This window comes from Chiloscyllium punctatum, chromosome 19, assembly GCF_047496795.1.
Source record: "Chiloscyllium punctatum isolate Juve2018m chromosome 19, sChiPun1.3, whole genome shotgun sequence".
In the NCBI taxonomy this organism is placed as follows: domain Eukaryota; kingdom Metazoa; phylum Chordata; class Chondrichthyes; order Orectolobiformes; family Hemiscylliidae; genus Chiloscyllium; species Chiloscyllium punctatum.
This window is the reverse complement of record NC_092757.1, coordinates 88,173,425-88,185,918: the sequence shown is the minus strand read 5'-3', so window position 1 is coordinate 88,185,918 and position 12,494 is coordinate 88,173,425. Positions and strand designations below refer to the sequence as shown.

The 12,494-nt window shown below is 42.5% G+C and overlaps 1 protein-coding gene across 4 annotated transcripts in view; it reads right to left on the bottom strand.

Annotated features, from left to right (window-relative positions):
- Nucleotides 1-12,494, bottom strand: part of trim37 (tripartite motif containing 37) — a 97,398-nt gene that overhangs the window by 47,314 nt on the left and 37,590 nt on the right. For all 4 annotated transcript variants that reach the window (XM_072589989.1, XM_072589990.1, XM_072589992.1 and 1 more), the window contains exon 14: nucleotides 11,803-11,879. In XM_072589989.1, coding sequence (XP_072446090.1) covers nucleotides 11,803-11,879 — 77 coding nt within the window. The remainder of the gene's footprint in view (nucleotides 1-11,802; nucleotides 11,880-12,494) is intronic.

Below are 12,494 nucleotides of genomic sequence, written 5' to 3'. Positions count from 1 at the left end.
TAGACAGCAGAGAACAAACAGCACTTAAGTTTGTGTGTAGCACAAACATTTTGCAGTTTAATGGAAATAATTCTAAAATTAAGGATTTAAAAAACTCCATTTTATTATTCCTTAGTCAACTATCAAAATTAAAGCCTGAATAAATATTTTGTCTTTAGATATTTACAAGCATTTCCAAAAACAGAAAAAAGCTTCAGAATTTTTAATACTTCAACTACACTCTACTGTTAGAATGTTTCTTGTATAATCTTTGGGCTCAGAGTCAGAGTCAATCATAATGCAAGGAATTGTTTTTTAAGAAAAGCTGTTTATAATCACACAACCAATTCTGAGAGAAAAACCATTTGCAATTTAGTATACATTTGCATTTTCCTTCTTACAATTAATTTATTCTCATGCTACATGACTGCAAAAATCAAGTTATACATTTTTAAATGTAATTGCTTGTCCATAGGCATGATTGTAGGACAGTGGTAATGTCCCCATTCATGGACCAGGAGGTGCAGTTCACATCCCACCAGCTCCAGAGTGTAATAACATCGCTAAACAGGGTGATTAGAAAAATAGGTTAAAATAAAACTTGACACTGGGACATGCAAGCAGGTCTTCGAGCAAATGACCAAAACACAGGCTAAAGAGATAGGTTTTAGAGAGCAGGGAGATGGAGGGAAGTGAAATAACTCCTGTCACCAAGTCACCCTTTATTCACACGTGGAGTCCTTGACATCAGTTCCCCAAGAGCCAGCTCTCAGAGTGAACAGGATGTCCAATACTCCTGTTCTTACCTGTTGGCTACTGTTCCCTGATTGGGGCTGTTAATCTGATCCAATCAGGGAACTTATTCTATGAGGTTCACCTGACTGATCTTGTGACAATTACTACATTCCTCTCCCTTGGAGTTAGAGGACATAGGCCAGTTCTTTTTTTTTTGTAGCTCCTCCTGGGGCATTTTAGCACCAGGTCAGGTTCCTCCTTCTGCGTCTGATATGGGTGGTGTGTAACACACAGTAACTCGCCTCTTGTACCCAAAGCACCTCAGTAGAAATTTACTCTCTTAAGGCTGCAAAGGCAGCAAGGTGGCAACTTCTACTGTGTCCATCTCAAATTCCAACGTATCTTCAACCTTTGACAGAGACAGAGAACCCATGGGTTCTGGAACAGTTGAAAAGTCAGTCAAAAAGCCAGACACATATTGATTCCGCACTGTTTGCAGCTTTCATATGGTCAATGTGCTTGTTCAGGACTGCCGCACATACCTGAACTTTATACATTATTGGACATGACATTGTGTCGACCATGACACGTAATCATGCAGGGCCATTCCAGTGGTTCCTACACCAAACTTTACACCCTGGACTAAATCACCCCTCTCATTTAGCAGAGACATGTATCAGGCATTAGCATTCCTGATGCTGTTTCATCTTAATCCCCAGGTCCGGGAAGATCAGATTTAACCCGCAGTGGGGTCTCCCCATTGGGGAAAGTGAGGACAGCAGGTGCTGAAGATCAGATTTGAGAGTGTGGTGGTGGAAAAGCACAGCAGGTCAGGCAGCATCCAAGGAGCAGGAAAATCGACGTTTCGGGCATAAGCCCTACATCAGGAATGAGGCTTGTGGGCTGGGGGATGCTGAAAGCTAAATGGGAGGAAGGTGGGGTTGCTGGCAATGTAGCTGAGAAAGTGATAGGTTTGGGGGGGGGGGGGGGGTGGAAATGAGGAAACTGTTGAAATCCACATTCATCCGGTATGGTTGCAGGTTCCCAACGTGGACTATAAAGCATTCTTTCTCCAGGTGTCGGGTAGTGACGGTTTGATGATGGAGGAGGTCCAGGAGCTGCATGTCCTTGATGGAGTGGGAGTTGAAGCGTTCAGCCACAGTATGGTGTGGTTGGTGGGTGCCGGTGTCCCAGAGATGTTCTGAAACAATCCGCAAGAAGGCATCCTTTCTGCCCACTGTAGAGGAGACCACATCAGGTGCAACGGATACAGTAGAAGACATTGGTAGAGGTACAGAAAATTTCTGTCGAATGTGGAAGAATCCTTTAGGGCCTTGGATGGAGGTGAGGGGAATGGTGTGAGCTCAGGTTTTGCAATTCATGTGGTGGCAGGGGAAGGTGCCAGGAGTGGGGTGTGGGCTGGTGGGGGGGCGTGGACCTAATGAGTAATTCAGAGGGAATGGTCTCTCCGGAATGCTGATAAAGGTGGGGAGAGAAATACATCTCTGGTGATTGGTCCGTGTGGAGGTGGCGCAGGATGATGTGATGTATGCGGAGGTTGGTGGGATGGAAGGTAACGTCTGGGGGATTCTGCCCTTGTTGTGTTGGGTGGGGTGCGGTTCCAGGGCGGTGGTGCGGGAACTGGAGGAGTTGCACTGGAGGGAATAGTCAACTATGTGGGAAGGGAAATTGCGATCTTGGAGAAAGGACGCCACCTGAGATTTTCTAAGGTGAAATTGGTGCCAACCTCCGCATACATCATAACATCCTCTGGCACCTCCAAATGGACCCCGCCACCAGAGATATATTTCCCTCCCCACCCCTATCAGTATTCCGGAGAGACCATTCCCTCTACGACTCCCTCATCAGGTCCATGAACCCCCCCTCCCCCACCAGCCTATATCCCACTCCTGGCATCTTCCCCTGCCACTGCCACCTGTGCTCACAACACTCCCGACACCACCGTCCAAGGCCCCAAAAGGATCCTTCCATATTTGACAGAAACATACCTGCACCTTTACCAATGTCATACAGGTTGGATCGAAGGGTCTGTTTCCATGCTGTACATCTCTATGACTCTACTGTATCTGTTGCACCTAATATGGTCTCCTCTACATCGGGCAGACAGGACGCCTTCTTGCGGATTGTTTCAGAGAACATCTCTGGATCACCGGCACCCACCAGCCTTACTGCCCCATGGCTGAACACTTCAACTTCCCCTCCCACTCCGTCAAGGACACGCAGGTCATGGGCCTCCTCCACTGCCAAACCGTTACCACCCGACGCCTGGAGGAAGAATGCATCATATTCTGCCTTGGGACCCTGCAACCACACAGGATAAAATGTGGATATCAACAGTTTCCTAATTTTCCTACCCCAAACTATCCTAGTCCCAAGCCTCCAACTTGGCAATGCCCTCCTGACCTGTCCATCACCTTTCCCACCTATCCGCTCCACCCATCCGACCTACCACCATCTCCCTCACCCTCATCTACGTATCACTTTCTCAGCTACCTTCCCCCCCAACCCCACCCCCTCCCATTTATCTCTCAGCCCTCCCGGCCCACAAGCCTCATTCCTGATGATGGGCTTATGCCCGAAACATCGATTTTCCTGCTCCTTGGATGCTACCTGACCTGCTGTGTTTTTCCAGCACCACACTCTCTACTCTTCTCCCCATTAGCAATTCTGCTGGAACTATCCCTGTAGTTGCATGACTGGTGGTCCTAAAATCAAATAGGAATTGGGACAGTGTGGTATCTAGTGAAACTGTAGGTTGTTTTCTTAAGCCTGCCTTCAAGGTTTAGACTGCTCTTTCTGCTAGACCATTAGATGATGGATGGTATGGAGCTATCCTTATTAAACTTTAGGAAATACTCAAATTCCCTGCTGGTAGATGATGGCCCATTATCTGTGGCCAACATTTCCAGTCCATGTATTGCAAAAGAGGCACACAGCTTTTATTTTAAATTATCCCCATGTTCAAAGAATGAACCCTATGCACATCCAGCCATGTGGAATGGGTGTCCACAATGACAAAGAACATTAAGCCTATGAAAGGACCTGCGTAGTTGATGTGTAACTGAGTCCAGGGTTTACCCAGTCATTTCCATGAATGGGAGGGAACTGCTGACGCTAACTGTTGCCCTTGTTGGCACTCTGGGTACTGCCCCACCAACACACCAAGTCTGCATTCAATCTAGGCCACAGACATAACTTCTTGGCAACACTTTTATTTTGAAAACCCCTGCATGACCCTGGTGGAGTTCAGTTATTATCTGACAGTGACTTTTGCTCAGAATAATCACTCTCGCTCCCCAATATAACGCACTCCGTGATTTGGTCTCTCTGGGTCCGAAAAAGGTTTCGGCACTGGTTACGATGGTCCTTTGGTATTGCCCCATCACCACCAGCTGTTTCAGTTTTTCTAGGACTGGATCTTTCTATGTCCAAAGTCTGATATTGTCAGCTGTGACTGTAATTGTGTCCAGAAAACTTAAAACTATTTCAGACTCTTCCAGTAGTGGTACCGATGCTGGCGTATCTGCCAGCCGGAGGCAGTTCAATGCATCCATGTTTGTGAAGTGGCCTTCTGGTCGGTGTTTCAACTTGTGATTATATGCACTTAGCATTAGAGCCCACCACTGAATTCAGCCTGAGGCAATGGGTGGCACTGCCTTGTCTTCTATATAGAGCTAGCAAAAGTTTCTGGTCTTAATATTATTTATGTCCGTAAAGCTATTGGTAGAACTTACTCACTCAATATGATTACTAAACCTTCTTTCTCTATTTCGGCGTACTTACGTTCTGCATTAGCCGAAGTCCTGGACACATACACCTTTAGGCAGACCCCTCCATTGAGCCACTTAGGAGCTAATACTACCTGCTGTCATAAAGGAGGTATCGCATGTGAATACCAGATCTTGCTTGGGATTACAGTGTATTACCTCAGAGGATGATAGCTGTTCTTCACTTCCCTGATAGATATGGCTAGACTACACAACCATTTCCAAGGCTGACCCTATTTTAAAACAGTTGATGCAAAAGAATGCTTGGATGGAGAGCATTCATTATATATGAACTTGCTGTGATAATTCACCAGCCCAAGGAAAGACCCAAGCTCCAGTACACACATGGGAGCCAGGGCACCTTTGATCACCCTCACTTTATGTTCCAAAAGATATAACCTGGTCCTGTCAATTCTGTAGCCCAAGTAGATCACTTGGAACATATTTTTCCCCCTAAGGCACACACCCACTTGGGAAAAACACCTAAGGACTATGTCCAATTCTCTAAGTGTTCCTTATTGATGTTCCCTGTTATTAGCACGTCATCTCGATAAATGGCAACCTGGGGCAGATCGTGTAAATGTGCATCATTGTCTACTGAGAAATAGCACAGATTGATGACACCCCTCATGGCAGTCTCATATAGTGGTACAAACCCTTCTGGGTATGAATTGTAGCATACATCTGGGAATCCTGATCTAACCACAATTGCAAGTACACATGGCTTCATGAAGAACAGATCCATGCCAGCTTTGCATATAAATCCTCTATGTGAGAGATTGAGTATTTATCCAGTTGCGTAAAGCAATTTATTGTTTGTTTAAAATCTCCACAAAGAAAAACCAACCCACTGGGCTTCACAATCAGTACGACAAGTGCTGCCCATTCAGCAAACTGGAATGATTTGATGCTTCTTAAGCTTTCCAGCCTTCTGATTTCTGCCTCTACTTTTGCCCCAAACGTAAATGGCACTGGGTTGGCCTTGCAGAATTGCTTCCTGGTCAACATGCAAGGTGGCCTTGGCTCCTTTGACAGCCCTAAGACCTTCCTGAAAAACTTCCAGGTTATAGGACTTGACTCAGGCAGCTATTTTCTAATCGGAAAATGTTGAACCAATCTAGATGAATCTTTCTCAACCAATTTCACCCCTACAAGATTGGGCTAAGCCTTTTACTACAATCAGCAGTAACTGAACCAGGTGCTTCTCATAAGAGACCGAAACCAAAGTTGAACCCTTATAATCTGTAAGGGTTACCTGGTATAGATTCTTAGTCTAGCAGAGGTCTTCCGCAAACTTAAATTCCGAATGAATTTTGTTAAAGACTGGTTCTGCGATCAGTGAAACAGCTGCACCGGTATTGATTTCCATTAGAATCGAGTGACCATTTAACCAGACGTTTATTTTGATTTGTTCTGATTTGGATGCTGCTGAGCAATTTAACTGTTCCAAACCAGATATCAGTGGACTTTCCAGGGTGTGCACTCTCCTGGATATTGGCCGAGGAGTTCTCTTAGGTCTAGTTGAAGTCTTTTTCTGTCTCTAATCTGCAAATTGGCTTGGTTTTGGGGTTTTGCTGTGAGCTGACAGAGTCCTTTTGTTCAGGATATGTCCTGAGACAGTCTATGCAATTGCCTTCACTCAAGTGCCATTCCCCACGCTCAGTCGGACTGATAAGGGTGTCTACTTCCAACAGAATACTGTGCAACTCATGCTCCGCTTGTCACATTTTCAATGATAAAAGCCAAGTGCAGTGGTTGAAGTCCAGTTAGTTTGGTTTAAGCTAGTAAGCACTGTTGCACGGTTGCAACATTAATCGCATATATCAAATGACTGTAGTCGAATGGATACTGAACAATGATGAGTCAGAATATAGAAAGGAGATAGAGGGCTTGGTGTCATGGTTCAATGATAACCTCTCTCTCAATGTCAGCAAAATAAAAGAACTAATCATTGACCTCAAAGAAAAGAGGAGAACACACCCCAATCTACATCAATGGAGTGGAGTGGAGGTTGACAGTGTTGACAGCATCAAGTTCCTGGGAGTGACAGGAACCTGTCCTGGACTTCCCACGTAAATGTGACAGTCAAGAAGTCACAACAATGCCTCTTCTTCCTCAGGCAGCTTAGGAAATTCGGCATGTTCATAAGGATCCTCACCAGCTTTTACAGATGGGCCACAGAAAATATACTGAGTGCTTAATGGCTTAGTAAGGCAACTGCTCTGCCCAAGACTGTAAGAAACCATAGAAGGCTATGAGCATAACTCAGACCATCATGGAAGCAAACCTCCCATTCATGAACTCTGTTTATACTTCTCACTGCCACAGAAAGGCTGCCAGCATCAAAGACCTCTCCCACCCCAGTAATGCTCCCCTTCAACCTCTTCTGTCAGGCAGAAGACACAGAAGTTGAAAACACACACACACACACACACAACTGGTTCAAGAAGTTTCTCCCTTGCTATTATTAGACTGATGAATGGACTCTCTAACTTCAAATAATTTTGATCTTGCTTTGCACACCTCTTGTGCAGTGTTACCTCTGTATCTTACTCTGTCTAAGCACCCTAATATTTTTATGTCCTTACTTGCCATAATCTGCCTGTACTGCTTGTGAACAAAGCTTTTCACTGTACTTAGGTACATGTGGCTACAACAAATGAAATCTCTCCGCATCTCATTTAGGGTTAAACCAAAGTCACATGCACCTGCCAGCCACCTTAACCTAATCAAAAATCCAATATGGATTCTCCAGACTCTTGAACAACCAAATAAAACCGATAGCGTCTCAGAATTAGAGGCGGCTTCAGTCATAATATTTCTTAACTAAATCTGTCAACTCTTGAAAGGTTTTAGTATCTGGTGTCTCAGGTATGGTTAGGCTCCTAATAACTGAAAAAAAAACCTGTGGGCCCACAAGCTATCAGGAGAATTCATCATTGCTTCTTAATCTGCCCCAATGGCTTTTGCCCAGAAAATAAAGCACTTTCTTATTATATACTGGGCTCAATCCTCAATCACAGGATCAAATGGGTCAAGCTTCCCAAGTAATGACATGATGCCAGAAATGCTTACCCTAATTCAAAGACAACTGTTGTGAGTGAATTTCTTCAGGAGCGTGCCACTAAACTAATTCCACTGAGGCGAGTATCTGGTCACCCTCAATTTACATGTCGAGAGTCCTTGACACTGATCCAGCTCCCTCAGCCAGCTGAGTGAACAGGATGTCTGACATTCCTGTTCTTATCTGTCAGTTTGGACTCTGACTGGGACTGCTAATCTGATGCCCAATCAGGGAACTCATATTACATTGAACATTACAGTCCAGTACAGACCCTTTGGCCCTCTATTTGCGCCAACCTGAAGCCCATCTAACCTACGCTATTCCATTTTCATCTATATGTCTATCCAATGACCATTTAAATTATCTTAAAGTTGGCGAGTCTAATACTATTGCAGGCAGGCTATTCCACACCTCTACTAATCGGAGTAAAGAAACTACCTCTAACATCTGTGCTATATCTATCACCCCTCAATTTAAAGCTATGTCCCCTTGTGTTAGCCATCACTATTCAAGAAAAAAGGCTCTCACTGTCCACCCTATCTAACCCTCTGATTAAATGTCCCCTCTAAACCTTTGGCTCTCTAACAAAAAAAGCCTCAAGTCCCTCAGCCTTGCCTCATAAGACCTTCCCTCCACATCCTAGCAAATCTCCTCTAAACCCTTTCCAAAGTTTCCACATCCTTCGCATAAAGTGGTGAACAGAACTGTATGCCATACTCCAAGTGCCACCACACCAGAGTATTGTACAGCATGACATCATGAGGTTCACCTGGCTGACCTTGTTACAATCATTACAGGAGAGTATCCTCGAGTTTAGTGCCCAGGGGAGTGAAGAAACAACTAAATGTGAAGCATCCGACACTGGGGATGCTCAAGAGGCAACATTTAGAATAGCATAGATATTTAAAGGGGTGCATAGCTGCTGGAGATTAGAGATGGTGGTGGTGGAAGCTGGGGTGGAGAACTTTGGGATTTCAAAAAGTACAAGTTAAAATTAAGGCCCTGTTTAACCAGATCACAGTGGAATTGAACAATTACATGAGCAATGGGCAAACAGTATTTGATACAAGTTAGGACAGAAGTATCAGTGTTTTGATATTGTGTCAGAATTATAGGGGATAGAATTACAGAATGACAGATATACCATAAACACAGGAGGCTATTTGGTCAATTGAGTTTGCACTGGCTCAAATGTGCATCATAAAATAGTTCCATTCTCCTGCTTCCACTCTCCCCCATACCCTTGCTGTTTAAATAATTATCTTATGCTCTCCTGAATGCATAAATTGAACTTGTCTCCACCACAGCGTCAGGCAGTGCATTTCAGACCCAAACCACTCGTGAAAAAGGTTTTTAACTTAGACAATATTTACCTCTTTTTCAACATCACTTTATTTCTCTGCCTTCACAGTTTTGATTCTTATGAGCAGGAACATTTCCACTCATCTACTCCCATGTGATTTTCAAAACTATCAAATCTCATCTTAGCCTTCTCCCCTCCAAGAAAAAGACTCCCACCTTCTTCAATCTAGCCTCCAAAGAAGTTTCTTATCCAGAATCATTCTTGTTAAAAAAAACTCTTCTTCACTCTATCCATTGTGTTCACAAACTTCCTATAATGTGATGGCCACAACTGTATACATTATGCTAAGCTGAGATCTAATAAGTTTCCAACACAAGTTCAGGATCACCTCCTTGCTTGTGTACTCTGCATTCTTAATAAAGCCCAGAATACCATATGCTCTACCTACGTGTCCTGTCATCTTCAAATGATCTGTGCACATATACACCCAAGGCACTCTGCTTCATTCATTTTAGAAATGTACCCTCTATTTTGACGATGGTGTTCCTAGCAAACTGCATCACCTCACACATCTCTGCATTGAACATCATCTGACACCTATTTGCTACTCCACCAACTTGTCTTTGTCCTTCTGAAGTTCGACACTACCCTCCTCACAGTTTACAATATTCCAAGCTTCAAATCATCCACAAATAATGATATTTTCCCTAAATAATTAACATATATTCAGAAAAAGCAAAATGTCCCAATACAAACATCTGGGGAACTCCACAACAAACCATCCTCTAGCCAATAAAACATCTATTCATTAATATTATTGTTTCTGACCACTCAGCCAATTTTTTTACCCTGTCAACTTTAAGTACCAGCAGTCTATCAAACACTACCTCCTATTAATTTTGAACCTTCCAATAATAGGTTCCTCCTGTCACCATGACGAGAGAAGCAGGAGTCTCGTTGATAAAGACCAATTGTAAAGTATTCGTTTAAGACTTCAGTCATGTCCCCTGCCTCCATGACTAAATAAATCTGCACACCAATCACGGCAGTGACTCACTGATTATTGGTTCTTGAAGTTGCTGAGGCGCACAGGCTATGGAGGTTCATACAGCCGCTAAGAAAATTACAGGGAATGCTGATTGCAGCTTCACCATGTGTCAGATTATAGATTTCCATATGGTTTATCTAATGGCTGTCAAAACAAAACTGAACCAAACCCAATCTTATTAGCGTAAGGACTGCTGGAGCATTATGGCAGGGTATGCTAGTCTCCGTAATGGTGACCATGAAACTACCATTAATTGTTGTAAAACTCCATCTAATGTTAACGATTGTCTTTTCAGGACAGAAATCTGTCAGCCTTACCCTGTCTGATGAAATTGTCTAGGAAACCACTCAATTCAAGGGAACCTAGGGGAGGACGACAAATGCTGGCTTTGTCACAGCCTATGGAAGACTACTAACAATGCTGTATTCAATTTAGATTGGGTTAGAGTTTCACTTCACAAATGGAGAGAGATGTAAATATGCAATCAGTGGTTAAAACAGCTGTGAGGTTTCTAATACATAGAGGAGGAATCTTAAGAAAGCAAGATGTAAAGTCAAGACTTTTTATATTTGATTCTTTGGAAGATAGCATGAAAACCAGAAAATTTAAAACTGTAATCGTAACATACAAACAGAGGGCGAAAAGAAAATCCTGAAAGAGTTGATAAACTAGAACTAGATTCAGGCTACATGAACAAAACTAGACACATCATGGAAATAAAAAGAATCAGAAATGACTTTTAATCTCAAGATTTCAAAAAGGAACAGTTCAGATCTCGTTATTTATCGAATGGCTGATCCCAGACAATTTAGAGCACAAATTTTTTTTAAAAACTGTACACTTACAGCAAGTTAGTCAGAATCCAAGATCTACTTTACTCTCAAGATTTTCAGAATTTGGTATTTTTTATTTATCTCAGAAGACAGTCTTCCTTGACAGCCTTCAGGGAGTTAGTGGAGGGTAACATTCAATTACCAATATGCCCAGAGCATTCTAAGCTTGATAACATGACCTCACCCTCTCTCTTAAGAGAGCAAAGAAAAGTTCATTTCTGCGAATTGTAATCTCCTTCCTTGCACATTGCATAAGATAGGTCAAATTTCAAATAAATCAGAGAAGCAGAATCTTCCACCTTGCCACACATTTGAGAATGCGAAGAGTTCAGATCAGTAGGCAACATTCTGAAAACCGCTTATAAATGCGATGGTAACTCTCCAGTTGCTTGGGCAGTATGATGTGCTATCCAAACAGATCAGAATATTGCATTTTTAATTAGCGCCATGATTAATTTACAGTGCAGGAAACCACAATGTGGTACTATGTTCATCATACCTCTCTGCTGGAGCAAGACAAAACAAATCCTACACAAACAGTATGCGTTTTAAATTTTTATCCGCTTTCTATCAGAAAATGTTCCAGAAACCCTTTGGGAAAGGTACGTTAGCTGATGTTTACTGCATGAACAGAAGTGAGAAGGATTACCGCTCACAATCACAAACCAATGATTTTTTTGCTGGTAAATGTGCTTGGAGAGTTCAAATTTAGATAGTCAGCATTTGAACATTAAGCTGACACGGCCGAGTTGGCTCACAGATGAAAGGGCCACTTTGGGAACACCCGAGCAGCAGTTACCACTTCCAGCAAAATGGGTGGATGGGATGCGGTGAGTGAGAAAGAGAGGAGGAAAAAACAAAGGAAGAGAAGAACTGCACAAATTCCAAGTGAACTCAACAACTTGCTTTAAAATGCTCCAGTTGAAGATGAGAAAAAAAAATGAAGAATAACTCATTTAAAAAAACAAATCAGAAATAATGCTGGAATTGAACAGTATGAAAAAGGAAGGGCAATCAATTTCATATGCAAAATAATTTTAGTATCTGCATACTTAGATGTTTCAGGGAGTCCTGCTGAGAGTTCCAGAAACACTGACAGGTAATTGCCTCGCACAACTCCATTTCCATCCTAGGATAGAATACAGAATTTAATGTTTGCAGATTTTGATGCATGCATTCAGATATTATTCTCTCTCTCATTCTCACACTCAATATAAACTCAAGAAAGATACACTATAACTAAAATCAATCCATTCTGAACTGCAGTGATATTTTTAATTAAATAGACAAAATCAATTCAAGTCCACCCAAACATCAGGGCTTTCTTCTATTTTGTTACACCACATAAGCATTTGAAAGAAACAAAAATTTATATTCAATGCAACTTTTTATAAATGAAATTGGAAAAGCCATTCCTTATGCCAGATTAAACTACTTTTGTTGATTATTTATACATTTTTCTGTAGGTTTGTTTACTAAATGATAGCTTTTAAAACCATTATCCATTCAGTAGCTCAGCTGAAACAGTCATCCAGCCTACATCCGTAGTACAATTCCATAGATGGTTTGGATAAGGCTTTTTCAGCCAAGAGGTCTCAATGTCTCTGCCAGGGAGGACAACGTTCTAAATTTTGCTAATCCCACTGGTTGAGCATGTATTGTTTTGCATCTGCCAGAGGGGGATAACAGATGCGGGAGTGTAAGATTTCTAAAATCTGCAGGTACACACATGAAGAATAACACT